Source organism: Rhinichthys klamathensis, unplaced genomic scaffold (genome assembly GCF_029890125.1).
Source record: "Rhinichthys klamathensis goyatoka isolate OS25496 unplaced genomic scaffold, OSU_Roscu_1.1 h1tg000059l_1, whole genome shotgun sequence".
Lineage (NCBI taxonomy): Eukaryota > Metazoa > Chordata > Actinopteri > Cypriniformes > Leuciscidae > Rhinichthys > Rhinichthys klamathensis.
This window is the reverse complement of record NW_026606604.1, coordinates 8,214,539-8,238,944: the sequence shown is the minus strand read 5'-3', so window position 1 is coordinate 8,238,944 and position 24,406 is coordinate 8,214,539. Positions and strand designations below refer to the sequence as shown.

Here is a 24,406-nt window from a genome sequence, read left to right as displayed (position 1 = left end):
GCATTGAGATTGCAACCATCCTTCCAAAACAGTATGTTTGTAGATCTATTTTGTACTGAAACCTAAATAAAAATTATTTTGTAATTCCATAGTACATTGGACCTCATTTCTGAAGCATATTGAGTTTGTCAATGCACAAACATGTAATAACACTACGTATAATATATAATATATCAAGTACTTGAGAGTTCACATAGCACACATATGCTCTCATTTAGCCAAGGATTGGTAGTTGTGTCAGTCTGCCGTGAGATCTCACAGTTAATCTCTTTAGTCTGGCAGGGACATTGAGAGTTTTAATTAACTAAGTGGTCATTCTAAATGTGGACCCAGAGCAAATATACAGTACAGAGCAGGAATAGCTCACAGCTCCAGAATAGCCTGTCCGACCTCACTATTAAAGTCCTGTCTAGCACACTTTGAAAAAAACAAATATCTTACATATCAATCAAAAATCATTGCAATTTTCTTGGCTTTACAAAAAGAGGTGGCCCTTTGCAACACCCTCTACGGTGTAGTTTTAAGAGAAGGATTGTGACTGGTTGACTGCAAGTGAGAAGGCCTGTGATAGGTCGGTCAAACTGGTGAACCATGGGAAATGGGCTGGTCCTAAGAAGGAATTAATAGGGCTCTAAGAATTAATTGAAGCAGGTCGGAGTTCACAAATCAGCGACAGTTGGATAAGGAGTCGAGGGCTCAATCTGAATGGGATTGCGTGCAGTGCAGCCATGTTTAGCACGTTGAAAAAGATTTTTTGGCCCAGTACTGTGGCAGCAGTAGCTCAGATCCCAGGACCACAGACACCAGCACCTGTGCCGGCTCCGGCTTCAACCCCAGCATCTGCTGCTCCGACAAAGGTATGACCAGCTGGCTTTAGCACAACACAACACCAACATCATCCTTCACGCACAACTCAACTCAATTCTCATTTCTTTAAATAAAATAAAGAAATAGAAATTTTGCTAAAAAAAATATCTCAGCTTGGTTTACTGGATATGTGATTTGAAAAAGCTTTGTGGATTTAAATAGCTAATATTCACTTATTAATAATGTTTTTGACTTTTATGTGAATGGTAGGATCCTGAGCCGTTTATCTATTGTATGTAAAAGAGCAAGTAATCTTTTGGAGATTGTGAAAAAATGACACTTTAAAAAGGAAATCTTCGCTGGTGCATCTTGTGAATTAGTGATGTTGTCTGGACGGTTCTGTGTTTAATTTTTACACAACCGGGGGAAACTTTGTTGGGATCAAACGGATAGCCAACTAGTCTAAAAGACAAATCCAAAATATTTAGAGCATAAATGCTTGTAGTCTCGGGTTTATTATTTGAATTCCATATACTGAAATATATTTATTTATTTATGACCTCAGTTGATGGAGATTACGAGGTAAATTATACAGTGGACTCCTTTCATTCTTTTCTATAATTTTTTAATGCATGTAGTGTTTGTGACCCCACAATAATTTGTAGAATATTTTTATACATTTATTAATTATTTGCCATACCAAAAGACTGTATGTGAACTGTGAAAAAGATCAACTATAATAAAAAAATTATATTTGACTTTTTTTAAATCTAAAATCTTGGGAAAAAAAGTAACTGATGGACATTATTATTTGTCAGCTATTGTCATATATTAATAAATGAAACCGCTACTGTAGGTCAACATCAGGCTACTGAAGTTTCAATACCTCTGATGCCGTTAGTTCAAATGTCATTGCTATAAACTGGAAATGAGTTGTGAGAAAAAAAAAAAAAAGAAATCTTTCTCTGGTGTTCACAGGAGGAAAAGACAGATGCAAAGAAAGATGAAGAGAAAAAGGAGGAGGAAAAGCCTGCTGGTGAGTCTTCATGATGTTCCATTAAGGGAAACTACAATTCACTGTGTACATTTTTGTTTAAGAGTGACTGTTTTATAGGTATGATTGATATTTTCATCTTGAACCACCAATGTTTGAATGGAAATGCATAGTGTATCATCATAAAAAAAAAGTATTAGAATACTTTATTAGTTAACTAGCATGTCAGGAAAAGCCGAGGCTTAACCCCTGAACACAAAACTATGAATGAGTCTTAACATGTAAAGTGGCAATGAATGAGCAAACACATGCACATATACTGTTAATAATCACAGGTTTTTTATCTTGATGTGCAAATCCAGAAATTAGCAGATATTCGACATTAGGAATATCAAATATACAGTATCTCAAAACGTCTAATTCAGCTCTGTACTTTTTAAGAACCGGCTCCGGCTCCGGCTCCGGCTCCGGCTCCGGCTCCGGCTCCGGCTCCTGCACCGGCTCCTGCACCGGCTCCTGCACCGGCTCCTGCTCCAGAGCCCCCTAAACCAGAGGCCAAATCAGCAGATCCAGCCAATCCTGGGGCAGAAGCTGCAGAAGGGTAAGAGTTTAGACAACCTGTAAATTATTTTATTTTATTTTAAAAGTCGCTGTTTAGATTTAAACCTCTTGATGGAAATCGAAATGAAAAGCTACACACCATCAATTAGGGTTAGAAGAACTGTTGCTAAACGGATAACATGCAGAAACATAATAATAACTGCAATAATGATCCAATCTCTTAAGCATTTTACTCTTTAAATCCAAAAAGCAACTTTTTTTATTTTTTTTGGCCATGCAATGTTTAAATATATAGTGGCTTTTTTATATTTTAGAAAATTGTTTGAATGGGTCAATTAAAATATGTGACTTTTGCCCCTTTATCATGTCATTGTTGGCTTGTATGGATGTGTGGCATCTCAATGATGTGCACCGTGTGACTCCAAAAGTAGCTGAAAGGAGATTAGGGGATCTGCTGTATTTGTGACTTAAGAAGATCATGGGAACGGCCTCACGTGCAAACAGGAGTTTCTGTTTTATACTCTTATTTTGTTCTTTGTGTCAGTAGCTATTCTAAGTAGTCACCATTTTCCAGTCACAGTGCTGTATATGTGATGATACTAATGTCTTGACTAAGACTAAATTTAGTACTGAATTTACCACATGGGCCCATTTTAGCTAACTGCAATAAACAGGACAGCATCAGCTCATCAAGAACAACCAGACCTGACATGTCTTCAGAATTAAAGATGTGCAATTGTGAGTGTTTCAGGACAGTCCTCATCCTAACTCGATAGTCATGTAGCTATTTAAGCCCATGATTTGACACAAATGCAAAGGAGTTGCATTGATTAAAATGAATATAAATAGATGTACACTAGGTGTACACTGTCTATTCCTAAATATAGTGAATGTTCACCTGCTAATGTTTGACTGAGGACTGAGGCTGTGAGTAGAGGAACTGCTCTGAATAGATTTATTGGCTGTGGCTGTGCGAGTTTCCCTCTTTTGAAATAATAACATTAAGCATTAAAATAAACATTAACATCATGATTTTCTGTAAAGCTGCTTTAATAATTGTGTATTGCCCTATACAAAATAATACATTTGACTTGACTAGAATATTCTCGATGAATCACAACTTTCATTTCCTCTTCAGATTTAGAACAGGAAACCTATATCCTCACGACTTTGTGTAGTCTACTACTTCTAAAACTACCACCACCATTACCACTACTACAACTAGGGATTTTTTTTTTATTTAAGCCTACATTGCTGTCTCTTTTTTCATGTAGTGAGGAAGGAGCACCACCACCACCTCCTCCACCCATCGTCATCAACAGATACTCTGACGACCAGCTGCGAGATATTGTGAAGAAACTTCGCGAGAGGACGGAGCTTTTTAAGGAGAAAGTTGTTGACCCCTATGCCTCGTCCCCAGAGCGCAGCCCACCCGTCAGTGAGTACAGAGTTTCTCTGAATCCTGTTATTAATGCAAGATAAATAAATGATCTAGCAGGTGTTTCTCATTTCTCTGTTTCTCAAGGGCTTGTATTCTGAAAGTCAGCTTGAAACGGAAGTTGCAATAGTCTTTTCTTCTAAATTATGACATATGTCCAAGTAAAATGGCTTCTCGAAAGAAAAGGCAGGACTTGATTTTGTCCATTGGGAATTGATTGGACTGTTGGATGGTTGTGGTTTGCTATTGGTCAATCTCATGTGAGTGACAGGTTGCCAGTAAACACGTCATCAGAGAAGTCAATGCAAGAGGGAAGGAAAGTTATTTTGATTAAAGATTACGAGGCACATGAATTAAAAAAAGAAGAAGATATGCATGAATGACTTATTTATGAAAAAAAATACTGCAATGTTCCATAAAAAATAAGGATTGTCAGTTTTGATTTCATGGTGACTTTAAACAGTCTGACTCATTCATCCTGCTGGAAAAACCTGGTCATTCCAGCTTAAGTGATCAAGCTGAACAAAATTGTCAAAACCTGCTGCTAGTCCTTCTGATTAACCATCTAATGACCATAAATGACCAGTTTTGTCCAGCAAAATCATGAAAAACGATCTGGTTTTAGCTGGATTTTCCAGTAAGGAATCCATCTGTTTCTGAACTCTAGTCTGCTGTTGATTTCCAGCACCGGTTTATCGAAAGGAAGACTGGAACAGAAAGCAGGAAGCGGAGAGAATAAAGCGAGAAGAGGCTGAGCAGAAGAAAAAAGAGGATGATGCTAAGAGAGCAGCTGCAAAGAAAGAAAAAGAGGAGAAAGAAAAGAAGGAGAAAGAGGAAAAGCTGAAAGCTGAGAAGGAGCAGGCTGATAAGGAGGAGGCCGAAGCTATCTGCCCTAAAATCAAATGCACATGCATAGACACACTTCTCAAACCTTTAGAAGACAAGATGGACTCATATTTGGGGACGACCATCGACCCTTTCACAGGTAGGACACTATGAGAACTGAAGATGGCTTTTAAAGTATAAAACATTGGCCTAAACACGTTTGTCCTGCCTGATTGTCTCTCATCAGATCGGCGGTATATTAAATGGCTAAGTGTCGTCACAATCGCTTTTAACTATAATGTTTGGCTCGCCACGGCACGTTTGTGTTTCCCGTACCACACGCCTGAAGCAATCCCCTTCTGGATCTTTTTCGATGTCCTGGCAGACGTGGTGAACATCATAGACATCACCATGTTTCAGACACGCTTACAGTTTGTGAAAGCAGGAGACATCATAGTAAGTCTTTTTATCGACGCTTACACCTTTCAAATTGTGACTTAGGATTTCAACTCAAAAAGCTACAAATGTTTTTCCTCAGAAAGACAGAATAATGACAAAACAGAACTACAGAGAATCTGCCAGATTTCAGGTGTGTAAAAAATAATATCTATACGAATAATGACTATATTAATTAGTATATTAAATTATTTTATTTTCTCTCAACAGATAGACCTGATAAGCATCATACCATTCGACTTGCTGTGTTTCCACTTTGGGTTTAACTCAATCTTTAGGATGAACCGTTTTTTACGGGTCAGTTACTCAACTTCATTTATACATACAGTATATATATGTGTGTGTGTGTGTGTGTGTGTGTATGTGTGTATATAATGTCTATATAATGCACTAAGTTCTATTAGTTGCCTTTATTTGAGATGGCTCAACATGTGGAGCAAGCCACGGTGTGGTTAACTTGATGCACGCACACATTTCACATATCAAAATACCTCAGTCAAGGCCAACACTGCTCTTAATGATATGACCTATGACCTTTTGCCCTGGTTTGTAAAGTCGACGATTTCTCATGAATTGTGACCAAAACCTATTAGCAAGTATTTGGCACGTCCTCCATCGTCGTCGGCTGAGTAATTCACGCTTATGATACACGGCCCGCGGGAACGAAGGGTCTCGCCGCCCATTAGAAGAAGGTATGGGGTGACGGGATCATGGTCAGCCACGTCAGTGGACACATAAACCAAAGGTTTGGAATTTAGAATCCCTTCAATTTCCACAAGGATTGTCGTCAAGACTGTTACAGTTTGAATTCAGTTTAACATTTAGGGCTTTAATGGACCGAATCTCCCTCTGTCAAGAGCCTCCAAAGTGTGGTGCATGAGGTGGATTAAAGGAACATTTGATTTGATTCTCAGCTAATTGGGCTTTCATGTCTGGGTGAAGGGCATTGAATGCATCTGTAAGTTCTCAATCTCCACCTTTAAAATTCGTTCTTTGATCAGATAACACTGCAGACTTTCCCCTTTGAGAGATAAAATGTCTTAAAGGCATCAATAAAGAATCAGAATCAAAATCAAGGCTGGTTTGAACTTCAAAATGTACAGCTCGTGTTTAGAAACTCGAATAGTATTCCCTATCTTTTCTCATTTCTTCAGCCCAATTATTAAGCGGCCCGAAACAATCCATCCCTGTAGAGAAGAAGGCTGGCTGATGTAAACGTGCTGGAGGTTAATCTGCTATTCGTGGAGATATTGGTTGAGCTCATTTCTGACTCTGCACAGCTGCATTGTTCCTTTCTCATAGCTCTGAGAATCCAGTATTTCCTCCTCAACTCTGCAAATAAACCTTCTGCACCGTCCTTTTGTCGAATAATGTTTTGAAGCCAAAACTATGGGATGAGCTGTTTCTGATTCCAACTGATTGAAATTGCGTAGTCTACCTCCCCCTCAGATTACTTGAATTTCCATATCAAATTCTGAAGCTAATGTTGCCAAACGACTTGATGATGACAGAGATTTCCCATTAGTAAGAATCTCTGGCTCCCTGTGTGGTGTGTAATGAGCTCTGTATCATCTCTGCATATTTCCTTTTTTCAGTATCAATCCTTTTTTGAGTTCAGCGATCGTCTGGAAAGCATCATGACTAAGGCGTATATCTGGAGGTATGTCTGAAAATATGTGATTTTATGCAATACTGAATGTTTTTTAAAGGTGTTGCGATGTTGTTGCTTACTATCCTGTCCCAAGTCTCTATGATATTCAGGTATCTAGATATGGGTTAGTTCAGGTCCCTCCTCCAATATGTGTAAGGACAAATCCCCCCATTTTATCACCCACCAGGTGAAATTGATAACTCTGACCAACAAAAGTAACAGCACACCTCTTAACAAGCAGTATCATTAGTGACCCAAACAGTATTAAACAAATGGCAAGGGTTAATGTGTTCAAACCCATACCTGGTTGTATGAACAACAATAATCATAGTGATGCTGGCCTTTTTTCAGAGTTGGACGTACTACTGGATATCTGCTCTACTGCCTCCATATCAACTCCTGCCTTTACTATGTAGCATCAGAATACGAGGGGCTGGGCAGCACGAAATGGACATATGATGGAGAAGGAAATGCGTATGACCTTTTTTTTGTTATTATTTACAAATAAGTATTTATAAATTAAAATAAATTAAATTACATATTAAGTTAAATTGTTTTATATAAATATATATATATATACAATTAAAACAGATTAAATATATATTAATAATTTAATCATAATTTATTCATTATTATATAACATTATTATAATAATATATATTTATTTACAATTAAAATGAATTAAATACAATTAAATAAATTCAAAATAAAATATTAATAAATATATTAAAACAAACATTGTACTGTTCATTTTGTCATTTTTCTATGCCAAGGTATCTCCGCTGTTATTATTTTGCTACCCGTACGCTGATCACTATCGGAGGTCTTCCTGAGCCCAACACACTCTTCGAGATCATCTTCCAGCTGGTGAACTTCTTCACAGGAGTCTTCGTCTTCTCTAGCTTGATTGGACAGGTGAGAACTTAGAACTTCCCTAAATGTTTTGGCAAGGTTCACTTAAAATTATGAACAAATGTTCTTCCAGTAATGTTAATAGAACATTAATTCAAAGTTATCTGGTCTTTAATAATGTTCTCAAAACATTGACATTCATGGACCATTTTCTTTCTTGAATGTTTTAGTTAGATGTTTGTCTAACCCTTTTTTAATGTAACTACTCGTTTTAGGATGTTCAGATAACATTGAAAAGTAACATTCCCATGTTTGCAAAATGATCAAATGAAATATTTCCTTACCGTTCACATAACCAAGAATTTTTTTTAAAAAAATTTAAAAACTGGACGTTTTGAGCGTTCATCGAACTTATTGGAAACCTTAGCCAAACGTTCTTAGAACATATTTTTATTAGTGGGGATGACCCAGATTAATAACGTCACGCGACTGGAAGTTGTTTACATTGATCTAAATCTGTTTAAACTCAGATGAGAGATGTCATTGGAGCAGCTACAGCGGGTCAGACCTACTTCCGCGCTTCCATGGACTGCTGTGTGGCGTATATGAACACCTACACCATTCCAAAACTGGTGCAGAACAGAGTACGCACCTGGTACAACTACACCTGGGATTCCCAGGGCATGCTGGGTAAGTGCTTAGTGTACATCTTAATAGAAGAGCTCAATTAATAGAGGTAGTTGCTCATTTTTCTGGACCAGCTGCAAAAATCTCCAATGTTTCCTCAGATGAGTCTGAGCTACTGGAACAGATGCCTCTGGTGATGAGAACAGCCATCGCTGTGGATATCAACCTCGCCACCTTCCAGAAGATCGACCTCTTCAAGGTAAAGTTATTGTCAGTAACGACTGCATTCATCTGTCGAGGCTCTATACTGAAGATTTGTGGAAGGGAAAAAAACTATTGCTTCCTACTGCTGCCAACAGTTTCATCTATTCTGGTGCATTTTGATGAAGTAAATCCATATTAGAAGAATCCATATTAGTTTTTGCTGTTTTAAACATATTTTTTCCAGGGCTGTGACAACCAGATGCTCGTGGACATGTTATTACGTCTGAAATCCATTGTGTACCTGCCAGGAGACTTTGTTTGCAAGAAGGTGAGAACATCAGATATAATCGTTCTTGTATCTGATATTATGTTTTATACTACGGGGCTGTTGAATTCTTGAACGAACGCTCTAAGGTGTGCAATTGTTTTCAGGGAAACGTACGCCTAAAGTAGTTCCAGGCAGGTTTGACCGCATTACAGTTCCATATCACTTCGTGTAGTTAACTGTAATAACGGAAAATAGGATACAATTCATAACAAGAAAAACAAAATTACAGACAATTTTGATTTTCCGAAAGTACATTTTTATTTAGGCATTTTTTTAGGCTAGCCTACTTTCAATAATAGATTTTTTTTTTTTTTTTACGTATTAATTAATTAATTAATTAATTAAATAATATTAACTCATGCTTTTCTGTCTCATTATTGCAATCTCTCTCTCTCTCTCTCTCTTTAATAACTCAAACCTCTGTTACTAGCTATAAAATTACGTTTTGGAATTAGCAACGGAGGCTTGGGATTCGATGCGTAAGAAATTAGTCCTACACACAAGAGTGTTTTAATGACAAAAACGTCTTGAAATACATAATCTGAACAATGTTTCAAGGTGTATAAGCCGTAGTATAAGCAGAAGTGACTCCGGGCCGTTGAATTATTAGAAAAAAAATACTGCTTTGCGTTGTGATCGCTTTACCACCTTGTTTGTGCATTATTTTTCTAATAGTTCATGGGCAAATGTACTCCATTGCTTTATGCAGGGTGACATTGGGAGAGAAATGTACGTTATTAAGGCCGGAGAGGTGCAGGTCATCGGTGGGCCGGACAATAAGATCGTGTTCGTGACATTAAAAGCAGGATGTGTGTTCGGGGAGATCAGGTACTGGGACAGACGACATCTATATGCGGTAGTGTACAATGATTAAGTGATAAAGCAAGACTGTCTAAAAACAAGTCTCTGAAACGGAAATTCATTTTTTCAGTCTCTTACAGTCAGCAAAAGATGGAGGCAACAGAAGGACAGCAAATGTAGCGGCTCATGGATTCGCTAACCTCTTCGTACTGGATAAGAAAGAACTCACTGACATCCTGGTCCACTATCCCGAGTCTCAGAAGGTGCTGGCCAAGAAGGGACGGTGAGTCAGACCGGGTCACAGTCATGCAATATGCACCTTTTCTTCAAGAACAGATTTGAAATGCAATGGCTACAATAAGGGATGATTCATTCTCTGTTCAGGAAACTGATGAAGGCCAAAGGTAAAACTGCTCCTGTCAAAGATGAAGGAGAAAAGAAGAAAGGACTGGCTATGTTTGGACAAAAACCTCCCACTCCCAAAATGTTACGTGCTTTTGGAGGCTTCGGGAAAGGAGGTTTGCTGGAGAAACTCAGGGTGTGTTGATGATCTGATCAGAGTTATAATGGTGCAAACACACATAGTTAAGGCAGTGTGTGTCTGACAGTGGATTTGCTAAAGGTTTGGATTTAGCACATGACATTTGAAAGATTAAAACAGCAACAAATTCTTAGATTTCATACTAATAATTTAGAGATCTGAAAGAACGATAACATTTCTCTTTCCAACAGGCTCAAGCAGCAGCAGAAAAAAAGAATTAAGAACTCCATCCATCCATCCATGAATTGCATCTATCTATCTATCACATCCATCCATTTCATCATCCATCCATCTGCTCATTTCATCATTTGTCCATCCATCCATTTGTCAATTACATCTATAGGAAAAAAGAGGCCGCACTTTGCATAGACAGTTAAACTGTCTATGCAAAGTGCGGCCTCTTTTTTCCTATAGATGAACTTTACTTATTAGGCCAGCACTCTTAAAATAAATGTAAGTGTAATTATTGAGTGAAGCCTGCTCCATCCTCCATTCATTCAATTACATCTATCCATCTTATCATCCATCCATCCATCCATCCATGACATTCATCCATCACATCATCCATCCACCATTTTATAATTCATTCATACATACATCGTCAATTACATCATCCATCAATGTATTCATCTATCCATTCATTCATCCATGTACAGTAACATCCATCAATCCATCTGACCATTTCATCATCCATCCATCCATTACTTTATCAACTTTATCGATCATCCATCCATCTCTCATTCATCCATCTCCTCAGTTGTTTTACTGCTGGTTGTGATTGGATTCAGATCTACATAAATATGATTTAAAAAAACTGTAAATACTGACTTTATGTTTGTGGTTTAAGGTTTTGTGACAGACTCTTTTCAACTATAATTTTGGACATATTACTCAACCGGTTCAATACTTTAGGCAGAGTCATGGTGGATGAGCCTTCATATACTGTAAATAGGTCAATGTTTTTCATAAAACAATAAAAAATATTAAATATATATTATCTTTTATTGTCATCTGTACCTTTTCATCAATAATATTGGAAAAAATAAAACAATGGTGCTTTTCAGAGTTTTATTTACTGTAAGTGGAACAAGGCATGCTACAGGCCCACAGATGCAAGACACATACATCAGCAAAACACAAGACACTTCTACAGCGCTGAGTTGACACTTCACATGTACACTATATAGATGGCCTATACAATGCCAACACAAAGATATCTGATGAAAAAATTGCTTTAATTAAAATACAATTCAGATTATCTGATATATATTCCTCTCAGCACTAATTGCGCACAATGGACTGGTACAGACATTGTGATTAAATGCAAAATGAACGTGCATCTTAAACAGTTAATACTGATCTGAAAAGCTGATTATCTTTACATATTTTTTTTTGTTATTAGGGGTTCAAGCACATAGTGCTGAAACTATTGTAATTGGAAGGATTTTTATTATTATTACTCTGCCGTAAAACTGACCGTGCAGACCAAACCGTAATGCATAGAGAAAATAGTATGACTGCCTTGAAAATAAGTAAGTACATGTGACATATGACTCTAAACAAGCATGCAAAATGTTCCTATATGATTTTAATGGCATTTTCCCTTTAAACCACCAGATGGCAGTAGAGGACCGCTCATTTTGCTCACTAAAATAGTTTATTTCAAGGGTTTTTTCACTTGAAATCACAATTAAACTTTATAAAAAACATTACAAGTCACATTTTGTCAAGATTTACCTCTTCAATTGTTCATTTTAGGTATCAGTTTTTACAATACTTTCAAATTACGATTGCAACGAGACCTGAAAATGATGTTTTAAAGGGGAAACCTGGAATAAGCATTTTCTTGTGTGTGCATGTGTGTGTCCAAGCAAGCTTAGAGTGTATGAAGTATTATTGTTCAAGCCTTTCATTCTTTTTTGTATACGTTATAACATATTCTCCATCATGGATATTTTATGTCACCACGCTGTCAGCTCTACATTTCTGGTTGGCCTAGATCCTAACAGCATAGATGGTCTTAAAGCATTTGAACGCCAATATTTGCTGCTCGCAGCTATATTTACTTTTATTATACTTATGTATTCAGGCACTTGACAGGATCATTGACCCATCCAGATGTCAGTATTTCTATGGCTTTCTTCTGTACATGCAGATTGAGATTTGAGCACTATTACTCAGTGTCTATAGTTTTAAGTGCATTCTGGTCAACAGTCAAACTTGGCATGGAAGCTGCCATATGATCTCCATTAAACAAAACTTTTTTTTTTTTTATAGGCACTGCAACTTAAATGATCAGGCACATTATACGTTATATACATTGCATGATTAATGCAATGTCATATTGATACATTAGCATGATCAATATGACATTATGCATAAGATATGACAATAGATTTGCGAGGCACTGATTAAAAAATCATATACAAATATAAAAAAATATGATGAAAAGTATATGATAATGACATGAAAATTTAAAGACATAATAATGCTGACTGTAAACTATTTTGTAAGGAGTTAGCAGGAATGACACTGAAAATAAACTTTAAAATGCCTGCGTATCGCCGCTGTATTTTGGTTATCCCAACAACACTAACAAGGATGTATCCATACAATTATTTTCCCTAATTTTCAGGGGGTTTTCCAGTAACTGATAGTTTTCATTTATAGTAAGATAATTAGATTTACAAACAAAACTAACAGACCATTTCAAGATCATTTGGCACATGAAAATAAATATATCTAATGATTTTGTAAAAAAAAAAGTTAACTAATTTAAAACTGATTTTCAAACCAAGTGGTAAATCTCTTCAAGAAAGCCTAAAGTTAGATTAACATTATGGTGGTGATGATGATGATGTTTAGTTGTTAGCAACAGGACCTTCACTTCTGTGTCGGCTCATTTGGAGCATCCACTGGAGTGTTTGAGTTCGGAGGTAGAATCTTCATCATGTTAAAAAAGGTGACGACCTGACCAGGAACCTCTGCCAGAACACACTTAGCGAGCTCCTCTTTAGGAGACTACAGAGAAAGAGAGAGAGGAGAAAACATTAGTCATCGTATTTTCCTCTATGAGCAGCAGAGTATGGTTTGAGATGGTAACAAGACAGGGCAGACAACATAAACCTTATGCTGCAGTCATGTCATGATGAATTTAACCTATGTCATGGTAATGGATATTACTTTACTTCAATTAACAAAAATGCCTTTTAATAGTTATAGTTTTAGGTACCAATAAAAACACTGGTTCGGGATTACTCACTAACTCAAAGTAATAGTATTAAACCAATGAATGTGCAATAGTATTAATCCAATAGGTCCAAAACCAAAGTATAGCTTAATGTTAACATTGCTAACAAAATAAAAGCTAGCTAGCTAGCCAACCACCAGACAGACGTGAGCTGTGTCTAAACTAATACTTTTGGAGTCCAACAACAGAAACACGAGTACGAACAGTTTCATAATTGTGATACGACATAAATGCAGCATAAATTCATCATGCTTTAGAAAACCCCCATGCCTTGCATTTCATTATCATTCAACGTCCTTCCTTTGTGATGCCGTTTTAGGACAAACATGGCATCCATGACCACTAATCCTGCAACAATGATGGCTGCTTTCAACAACACAGATGAGTTTGAGAAAAAACAACATGCTGTCTGACAGCCGAATGCTTTGAGGAGTGCTAGTGTGCATTACAAACATTCAGATAGACAGAGGTCAGGTGCAGATTAAGAAGAGAGCCCTACATGTCTATGAGTTTATTGGCTCGTGTGGAGGCGGCAGGTTTATATAGCTGAAGTAGGATGTGACTTGTTGTGGTAATTCTGCAAGTACAGATTGGGCAAGCATTTCTCTTGAGGCCTGAAATGAAATGGACACAAAGGTACAGGTGAGACGCTACAAGCCATTACATGCTATAGGTATTAAGGGACTAAAACACTATGAATAAAGTTTTTTGTGTTGTGTTCTGCTCTGCGTCTACTGGCATAAATAATTATGAAAGACGGTTGGTTCCATTAATGGTCTTCGACACACGCATTATCCACCGATTTGGACTGAACGCCAATGAATGCAGTCTAATTCCTGAACTAATGATTTTTATAAGCCAAATGAATCAAAGACACACAGCGCAACACTTTTGCTTGTTCTGATTGCTTGTTCATATCTTTTAGACAAATATTTTCTAAAAATAAATAGATAAATGAAATGTTACATCTTTTGTTTGTTATTAAATGCAACGCATTTATGCTACTTCTAAAATACATACCTTTTGCAAGAACTATTTCATATTTATTTACTTGAAATTATCGAATCACTTGGCAATTGAATTGAAATTTTTCCCCAAGCATGAATCATTAAGAACCCATAATTGTTGAATTGAAGAATTGATCTAGAACCTGATTTGATATATTCCTTGCGATGGCCACCATAAAAAAGAAAAAAGGAAATAAGCATATATCCCTGGCATGTCTATATCATATGAAAATGAACATATAAATAAAAATGATTGGAGTATCACTGCTAAAGATGAAATAATACTCCAATTAGTTCTTAATTTTTTCCTTCAACAATGGTAAAAATCCTACGCAGCCAAAACACAATAATGTACACTACCGTTCAAAATAAAAAAAGTTTGGAGCCAGTAAGATTTTTTTTTAAAAGAAAGAAAAAAAAAATTAACACTTTTATTCAGCACGGATGCATAAAATTAATCAAAAGTAACGAAAAGACATTTATGTTACAAAAAATTCTGTTTCAGAATTGCTAATTAAGAAATGTTTCTTGAGCATCAGAATGATTTCTGAAGGATCATGTGACACTAAAGACTGGAGTAATGATGCTGAAAATTCAGCTTTGCATCACAGGAATCAGTTACATTTGAAAATATAATCAAATAGAAAACAGTTATTTTATATTGCAATAATATTTCATAATAATACCGTTTTACTGAATTTTTATCAAATAAATGCAGGCTTGGTGAGCATTTTATTGACCCCAAACCTTTGGACGGTAGTGTAGATCTGAAAAAGAATACCTCAGAAAACACCAAAAGCTGCATGAGTTTGACCCCAAAAGAAAAAAAAGCAAAAGCAAATGCTAGCCCAAAATAGTTTGTGTACAAAACTCCTCAAACCAGTTTTCCACTCACGTTCTGGAAATTCCTGAAGGGCACAAACTGCACGATGTCACGCACAGCCGCTTCTCCCGTGATCGACTTCAGACGTCCGTCATCTGCGTCCAGAATCTCCATGTCTGTGAAGTCAGCTTTGCCTACGCCCACGATGATGATCGACATGGGCAAGCGTGAGGCGGCGACTATGGCCCCACGCGTCTGATCCATGTCTGTGATCACTCCATCCGTGATGATCAGCAGGACGTAGTATTGCTGAAACGGACAGGGGGCGGAGTCAGAGAGACATCAAAGAACCAGTGGATCACATGCTTGAGTTTGGGTTGAAGCTCACCGACGCCGTCTTCTGCTGCAAAGCCTGCTGTGCGAAACGAGCCACGTGGTTAATAATAGGAGAGAAGTTCGTAGGGCCGTAAAGTTTGACCTGAGGAAGGCACATCCTGTAGGCCTCCACCACTCCCTCCACACCTACGGGAACAGAACACACACACCATTTCTTGTTATGTGAATCGCTTTCTTGGTCCTCCAGAGGGTGGAAAACAGTAACATACCTGCGCAGAATGGATTTGCAGGATTGAAGTTGAGAGGAAACTCGTGCGACACCTAGGGGGAAAAAACAATACCGGTACTAAACTGAGGCTTCTGGGAGTTTGTCACAGTAATAACACCAGATGTACAGTACTTATTCATTTACCTGCCATGTAGGAGGAATCTGGGCGCCAAATCCAAAAGCAGGAAACATTTTGTCACTATAGGATATGAAAAAAAGCATGAGGCATATGTTGTTGATGTTTTTTTTTTAAGTTATTTTAATATATGATGAATTAAAAAATGTAACTGGCGCCCTTGTACCTGTCATAGTCCTGGACCACCAGGCCAACTGACCAGATGGCTGAGAGATATTCATTCACACCTTGAGGACTGATGTGATGTAAAGATTCAGGAGACCTGGGGTCACCATTTGACCCTGTGAAGTCAACGCCCACCTGGAGGAGGTATGACATAAGTAACCTCGCTCCAATGAAGGAATAGAATTCATCAAGATATAGTACATACAAATATTAGTCTTTGCAAAAATTCCTGTCTTTTTATACATCAAAAATAAAATAAATAACAAATAAAAGTATTTATATTTAAATTGATAATGTTTATTTTATTTTATTTATTATTATTACTGTTTTTATAATTTATACAGTTTTTTTATCACATTTATATTTATTTATATATATTATTTTTTTAAAATAATTTTTATAATATATAGCTCCAACATGAAGGAATATAATTCATAGAGACATAATACATGCAAATATAATTCTATGCAAATGTTTGTCTTTTTATATATATCATAAATAAAATAAAAATATAAAAAATGTCAAATGTATTTTATTTTAGTCATTTAGTATTATTAATGTTATTTTCTATAATAAATGATACATTTATATTGTTCCAAAATTTTAATTGGAAAATAAATTTCTCACATTTATATGAAAATAAAGCAACATACAGATGTTAAAAGCTAAAGTTATACTTTCTGTAGAATTGATGTAGAACTTACAGTGAAATTTATCTGGCAGCCTCCCATGATGTAGTCTAGAAAGGTGTATTCCTTGGTAATCTGAGACAGCAAACAAACATGTACAGAAGCGTTTTGCATAATGCCATGTAAGGAATGTTAAAAATGAAATGAGTATGCTTACATGTCACCGTACCTGACAAACTTTCACACTCACAACTCCAGAGTTCTTATAATTTTTCTTCTTCTGTTTCTTCTTACTGTTTATACAGTCAAACTCGGCCTTAAGGAGACAAATCTGCTGCTTTAGTTCAGAAACCTTCACACATTCGTCGGGTACGGAAATCAAAAGTGTGTTCAGGATAACCCACCGGAGCTGTGCGGGAGGCCCCTTGAAGTCGCTTCATATTGGTCTCAAAAATCCCTATCAAATCATGAGATCCATCGTTGTCATAATCGTAACATTCAACCTAAAAAGGGGGTTGAAAAATAAAATACAGCATGAAGAGATCTTAGGTGAATGGTATTGGAGAATAAAAGAGAAGGGAATTGAGAGAGGTCATGCAAAAAAGCCCACTAAATGAAGAACCATAGATAAGCACAGATCTATGAGTCGCTCTCTTCTCTTCATTCAAAAACTAGTAAGACACCAGCAAAACAGCACACCAAACAGGTTAGCTCGAAGACCCTGTTTAAACCTGGTATTAAGATGTGTTTTGGGCAATCGGATCACAAGTAGACTACGCTGAATATGGGTGTAGATGGGGTTTAAAACGCTTTGAGCTTGTCCACTTTCGACCTCTGTAGTCGAAAACGCATTCGACCTGATTGCTTTCGTAGGGAAAACGGTCATGTGGTCAAATGCGTTCGAACAGCCACTAAATACCACCTACTCTCCGCCTACTGACCTGACGCGTAAACATTCTGGGTAACGCGATAGCCAGACAGGATTTAAACTTTGTCGGCCGAAGACCCAAGTTTGGTTTGAAGTCGATATCTCCCCCTCGTCCACTTGTGATCTGATCGACCAAACCTAATCCCAGGTGTAAACAGGGCCTAAGTGAATAAATGTATGAAAGATGTTATAGATGGGCAACCTGCCATCTCCACTGTTGTCTACATAAGATTGGAAAAAAGAACATTCTAGCAGCAGTGTTTTCTCTGAATCCTTTTCTAGAACAGCGAGTCTTTCTGAGGAAATTGCGTAATTTGTACTCCATGACTTACTACTGAAATACAGTAATTAACAGTATTGTAAATGCAGTTATATCATTTGAATTTACAGTAACTGTTTTAATGTGTAATGCAAAATAAGTCAAATATAACATTTAAATAAGTATAATTAATTATACACTTATAACTTATTTTTTCTAATTATTAGTATTATTTTAATAATATAATTTTCTATATTCTATATATTTATAGATTCTTTTTAATTAATTTTGTTTTTCTATTTCGCATTTCCCATTCATCAGTTATAATAAATAAATGAATTTGACCAAAATTACACTAAAATGCTTTTACTGGTTATGTACTTATTTTAAATGCCTTTACATATCCAGAAATATTGTCTTTGTCCCTCCACTTTCTGTCCATCATTTTACCTTTGGGGCAGTTGTGGCCTGATGGTTAGAGAGTCGGACTTGTAACTCTAAGGTTGGAGGTTTGATTCTAAATACTGTGTGACCATGGTTTGCAGTGTGTGTGTGTGTGTGTGTGTTCAATACTCACTGCTCCTAATGTGTGTGCACTAACTTGGATGGGTTAAACACAGAGGACACATTCCGAGTATGGATTGCGATGCTTGGCCTTTACTTCACTTCAGTCCTATTAATTCACCTTTATTCATATTTCATCTTATTTCAAACATTTGAGTATTATGGACGCTTGTTTCCACCAGGGAATAAAAAAATTAAAAAGGTAATTCTTCTTTAAATTTTTAAAAAGGTTTTTTTCGCAATTCTGACTTTTCTTTCTCATAATTTCCGTTACATTGCTAAGAAATAAATTGTTGTCAATAAATAATGTCAATAAATTGACATTATTATGTCTAATAAATTGCGAGAAAAAACGGAAACGCTTCCTTTTACAGTCCTGTTACCCATGTACTTACTATGTATTTATTATAGTAATTATAATTACTGGGTAATAACTAGGTATTAACCCTGAACCTACCCCTAACCCATTTACTTACCATATATTAGCCAGTACTTTCTAGGTAAGTACGCTGTAAGTACACGTAAGTACTGTACTGTAAAAGGAAGCGTTACCGAAAAAACATAATTGTGAGTTTATATCTTGCAATTCTGATTTTATAACTCGTAACTTTTTTTAAAAGTCGCAATTACCTTTTTTATTCCATAGCAGAAACATAACTTTCATTGGTTTTGTTTCTTTAAGTTTTTCAAATGAAAATGTAAGTATTTTAGGATTTCAAATTTTCCGATACAAATGCCATTGTTTCCTGAGAATGACCGTAGTAGTTAAAGAGTTCACACATGAAATGACCTCATTCAGGAAACAACAGTTTGACAGAATAGCTCCCTTCTACTGATCTATGAAAGACACACTAGCAGCTATTCAGAGACACACACAGTTATGAATCAGACATTCTGATGAAAAATACCTTCTTGTATCCTGACAGTGAGTTTCCCATTAAGATGCTTTTGCAAGAAAAATCAAAAAGTCATGAACACTGATTGTAAGCCACCAAAAAACCCTCTGTCTGACAAGCCAAAGCAAAGCCAGAGTTGTATAGCCTGTACAATTAAGCCAGAACAATTACAGAATGTTAATCTAAGAGGCCAGCATTTCATTTGACACTTGTGTTAGCAACAGGGAGCCTTTTTAACATTATAAAATATTTTTCATAAGGACCAATAAACACAGACTCTACCTTGATTGGTTTCTCCATGTCCCCTGCACAAAGAGACCGTAGAGGGATTTTAAAAGGCCTCCAGCAAGGATTCAAGTTATACTTTACCACCTGGTATGAAAGAGAACCATTAACACTTACAATAAACATTAACAACAACCATTCAGAGACTTTAAAGGGGACCTATTATGCCTCTTTCAAAGTGTTGATTTTGTTTTTGTGTGCTACTAGAATAGGTTTTCATGCTTGAATGTTCCAAACCACATTCTTTTTCATATATTTGACATTGTTGCAGCACCTCTCTTCCCAGTCTGTCAGTAACGCTCTGGGGTGTGTTTCCTCAAAGCATCGTTAGCCAACTATGGTCGCAAGTGCCGTCACAATCAGCATAGTGCAACGAGTCAGTGTTTCCAGAAACCATAGTTCCAATGAACATTCGCAAGCAGCATCACAAAGTTGTGTGGTTGTAACGACAGCTCTTGACCTGTGGTTAGAAGCATTGTTTCTTCTTTGCTTGACATGTGGACTTAAATCCTTATCTTGAAAAAAATAAGCAAGCTGACATTCAGTGCAATCTATACCATTCATTTAGAATACATACATTTTTTATTTACGTCTTTTAGTTTGTCAAGAGATTTAAAGGGGTCATATAATGATACATGCACTTTTACAAGTTGATTGTACTGAAATGTGTGTTGGCAGTGCCTGTACACAACCATCATAAAATGATAAAAAACCATCCAGTGTTTTTGTTTTAATCTCCTCATATGTTTTCCCCTGCCTCAAATCAAGCCGTTCGACCTTGTGACGTCACACGCTCGGAAGCCCCTCCCACAATTGTTGATTGACAGCAACGTTTCAACACAGACCCGCCCTCGCTCGTGAGCGAGCTGTCAATCATAGTCTGCGCGGACCGGCGCGGTCATTGTTGATATGCTGGAGCACTGTCTATGAGCAGAATGGCATCTAAGCGATTGTGGTGTTCTGTTCTTGTGTGTAATAACGAACACAGCAGTCATTTTAATGTTCCTAAATCCGAACTGTTGAAGACGCAGTGGCTGAGTTTTGCTTTCGAAGGGAATATTCCCCACGAGCAACATCAATGCTCTCATGTTTGTGCGAATCATTTCTCACCAGACTGCTTTATAAAGGAGGGTCAGTATAAAGCTGGTTTTGCTAAGAAGCTGCTCATGAAAAAAGGATCGGTACCAGCTATTCGTGTTCCTGCTGAACCTCTAGAACAACTGAAGTGAGTGTAACTTTTTATTAAACTTTATATTAATATTTGTATTAATCTCTTTGCAAATCGCTAGCTGCATGCTTCACAATGAATGCGTCTAAGGTTTACACTCAGGGTACATTACGGCATGTTTTCTATGTATGATGTTCTCAATATAATTCATAATCCCACGTTTATACTGAACAACGCGTTATGGTTATTGTGTTATTGTGTTACAAACGGTGTACGCACAGCACAGAGGTGCGGGGTGAGCAAAGCTCATGATCATTTAAAGTCATATGCACTGAAACGGCGTGCTGAAAACAGAGCTGTTTTTGACCAAGTAAAATAAGTGTTTTCTTACAATACTAATGAGAATTTGTAATTAAAGTATATTACAAACTTTTAATTTAGACCCTAAAGAATCATACTAGCTTGTACAAAAATGGCATTATATGACCCCTTTAAAAGCACCGTTTTTTAAGAGTGTGCGTTGTGCGTGCGTGCTCTAGTACATAAGAATCTGGAAATAAACCAAAATAACTGAGAAAAATGAGAATGGGCTATATGCACGCATAACTTCCGCGTTTGACGCAAAGATGCTCGTGCGTTTCCGGTTGGGGAGATTTAAAGCGGAGGAAAACCGAGGAAAACGGGATTATGGCAGAGTCTTCAAAATTTACTGTCCTCTCGTCTTTGAAACGAAACTTTAATACGTTTAGATGAAATTTTATATATAGTTATGTTTATTTAATATAATAAACACAGAAGCATAAACAAAATGAGGAGTGTCTGTTTTGTCTGTTTTTGTGACTAACGTTCCTTTAGTATAGCAATAGAGTATAAAAACCAATATAAATTCTCGGTATAGCATTGGACTCTACGATCGGCGGAAGTAATCCAGCATCCTTAGACCTTCACCGGATATACCGCCGTGCATAGAGCCCATTAGTCCTTAGATCACCATAATTTAGCAAAAAAAAAAGTATCTCAAACTGATTTATTAAAAGAAGTTATTACTCCACCACGTGCGTGACATCATTATCCAACGTGGTTGAACGACAAATTTGCGACAATACGGTTTCAGGAAACAGTCGTGACTAGCTAGTTGACTTCTTCAACGATGCATCGTACTATGGTAGTTAAGCAGCGAGTTACGCTGTTGTATGGGAAACGTAACCCTCTTTAGTTCCTGTCTCTATAAAGCCCCTCCTTCCAAAAACCACAATGTGCTCTGATTAGTCGACTGGACCAGTGAGTGGGATTGGTCAACCTCTTTTAGCGTGTGTGTTTTGGAAATGTCACGCTCTTACCATAATTAGAGTTTCAACAGACTACTAACTAGACCAGGCCTCGCTCCTTTTCTTTTGCGTATGCCTTGGAAATAATTCTTTAAATGAGAAATATTTTGTAACGTGTATGTTCCTGGAAGAAAACTCAAGACTACAATTAAGGCGTTTCAGGGAGTTCAGAAACAGTGCGCGCTGATATAGAGAATAACTCCCTTTGGAGTGGATTTGTGCAGTGTAACTATGCAGACACTTTTCATGCTCGAACAGCAACATTACACACTAAAGAAAGTTGAAAATGTAAAAAAGCATAATAGGACCCCTGTAAGTTTGTGTACATCTACATACAAACACACAACACACAATGCACCTCAGTTCTGTGAGCAAGCTGCCAGCCTGTTTCCGTCTGCCTGTAAAATTCCAGGTACGGGTCTGATTTTCCAAGGAAATCCTGCAACAAATTCCACATTTAGACATCGAATGCATTTTACCATTTAAAAGAGAATTCACAAACTCACGTCTTACCTTTTTGTCTAATTTTCTGGCCTCCACTTCAAAATTCACAACTCTGTTGTCCTTGATTTCCTCTGCACTGATCTAATGTGATCAAATATTTGCTGTTACAACACGGCAATGGTGATTATATGGACAAATACATACAAAACCATTCAAAAGGTCAGCACAAATTTTTTTTTATTAATACTTTTGTTCATCAAGGAAGCATTCAATTCATCAAAAGTGACATACAGTTTGGACTGGCGGTATGGTTCTGTTCTTACTAGTTTAGGTCTGTGCCAGAACTAATGCTAAGCTTGATTTCTTTTGAACTTTCTATTCATCAAAGAATCCTGAAAAACTGTATCATGGTTTCAACATTAACATTTAAAATGTTTCTTGAGCAGAAAAATCTGCAAATTAGAATGATTTGTGAAGGATCGTGTTGAGACTGGAGTAATGATGCTGAAAATTCAGCTTTGCATCACAGGAATAAATTACTTTTTAAAAATATTTTAAAATAGAAAACTGTTTTAAATTGTAATAACATATCACTGTTCTTACTGTATTTTAGATCAAATAAATGTAGCATTAATGAGCATAAGAGACTTACTAACCAATCTTACCAACCCCATACTTTTTAACGATAGTTGATGTATGTCTATCACCATTTATTCCTTACATATTCATGTGAACTTTCAGTTGATGTGAATATGATGTTAAATATCATGGACATTCACCGTAATTGTTCCCTTTCCTGCAGGTTTTTTGTTCTTCAGCACCAAAGGTCTCGTCAGCTTGCTACTGGAAACAATCTGTACAGAAATTGGAAAAAAAGGGGGAAAAAACACATTAGATAATGTTAAAAAATAATTAAAACATGGATGCTTTGTTATATACTCAACTGTCTTACCTGACCCAACGAGCACTCAAACTCGCCCAGGAAGTCGTCATCACTTAAATCGATGGTTTTATTGTCAATATCATAAACTGCAAATCTGAGTTTCTGAACGATCTCAAAGTAGTAATCAACGACAAACTTCTTAGCAAATTTTGGGTTCAGGCAGTTGTTAATCCTCTCAGTTCTATCGACCTACGAAACAAAAACACGTTCTATTTTTTAAATATTCATTTTCACATAGACATTTGAACAATTTGCACAACAAGTCGACTGACTTCAAACCACTGGTTTCCAGATGCATTGAGCAGGACACACAGCGGGTCGGATTTGGACCCCACATCCATGTCCAGCAGGTTGTCACAGGAGACCGTCAGCTCCACCTTGGACACACACTGAGTTGCCATAGGACTTGATGAATGTGCCATGGGAACTGAAAGCATTTGTGATAAAAGAGGATTTTTAAGCCACAAAACTGGCAAATAGTCATATTAGGAACATTCCAGTGGTTTCTGTATTTCCCTTCGTGCTCTATAACATGATGTGGCCTCTATAACCACTATTAAATAGGCCAAACAGCAATATGTATGATAAGGTCATATATCATTTAGGCCTACTTAATTTTTTAAGGCTAGTTTTTAGCACCTAGACACGTACAGGGGTTGGATAATGAGTCTGAAACACATATAGCTTGAGTTATAAGTGCAGTTTTAGTTTCCCACGCTAACGCTACGTGTTTGTTTGAATGATCTGACTTGTCAGAACACATTCTTTTTTAATCCAACTGGTTCTGTAGCAAAATAATGACAATGTGAATATAGTTTAGAATCAATAAAGGATGTATTCAGTGTTGCTGCTGCTGTTGTTTAGTTGTAAATAGATGTTTAATTTGAACTGA

At 36.8% G+C, this 24,406-nt stretch overlaps 2 protein-coding genes across 3 annotated transcripts; one reads left to right on the top strand and one right to left on the bottom strand.

Moving 5' to 3' along the window:
- The first annotated feature begins 205 nt into the window (after positions 1-205).
- On the top strand, positions 206-10,335 carry cngb3.1 (cyclic nucleotide gated channel subunit beta 3, tandem duplicate 1). The gene is made up of 18 exons (XM_056249422.1): positions 206-857; positions 1,786-1,843; positions 2,270-2,402; positions 3,637-3,800; positions 4,486-4,785; positions 4,873-5,081; positions 5,164-5,214; positions 5,292-5,378; positions 6,677-6,741; positions 7,084-7,206; positions 7,506-7,647; positions 8,115-8,274; positions 8,373-8,470; positions 8,660-8,743; positions 9,453-9,571; positions 9,675-9,827; positions 9,929-10,082; positions 10,277-10,335. The coding sequence occupies exons 1-18, from the start codon at positions 729-731 to the stop codon at positions 10,304-10,306; spliced, it is 2,259 nt and encodes a 752-aa protein (XP_056105397.1). The 5' UTR covers positions 206-728; the 3' UTR covers positions 10,307-10,335.
- Positions 10,336-12,842: 2,507 nt separating this feature from the next.
- On the bottom strand, positions 12,843-23,974 carry cpne3 (copine III). 2 transcript variants are annotated; one of them, XM_056249241.1, is made up of 16 exons: positions 23,787-23,973; positions 23,524-23,703; positions 23,351-23,425; positions 22,641-22,712; positions 22,486-22,566; positions 19,629-19,718; positions 17,104-17,202; positions 16,929-17,015; positions 16,775-16,834; positions 16,072-16,205; positions 15,914-15,968; positions 15,771-15,822; positions 15,554-15,687; positions 15,238-15,474; positions 13,835-13,949; positions 12,976-13,106 (listed from the first exon to the last, which is right to left on the bottom strand). In XM_056249241.1, the coding sequence occupies exons 1-15, from the start codon at positions 23,949-23,951 to the stop codon at positions 13,839-13,841; spliced, it is 1,632 nt and encodes a 543-aa protein (XP_056105216.1). In that variant the 5' UTR covers positions 23,952-23,973; the 3' UTR covers positions 12,976-13,106; positions 13,835-13,838. The 2 variants fall into 2 exon arrangements, with proteins under 2 accessions (XP_056105215.1, XP_056105216.1); XM_056249240.1 differs by lacking the exon at positions 13,835-13,949 and having other exon boundaries at positions 12,843-13,106; positions 23,787-23,974.
- Between the last annotated feature and the right edge of the window lie 432 nt (positions 23,975-24,406).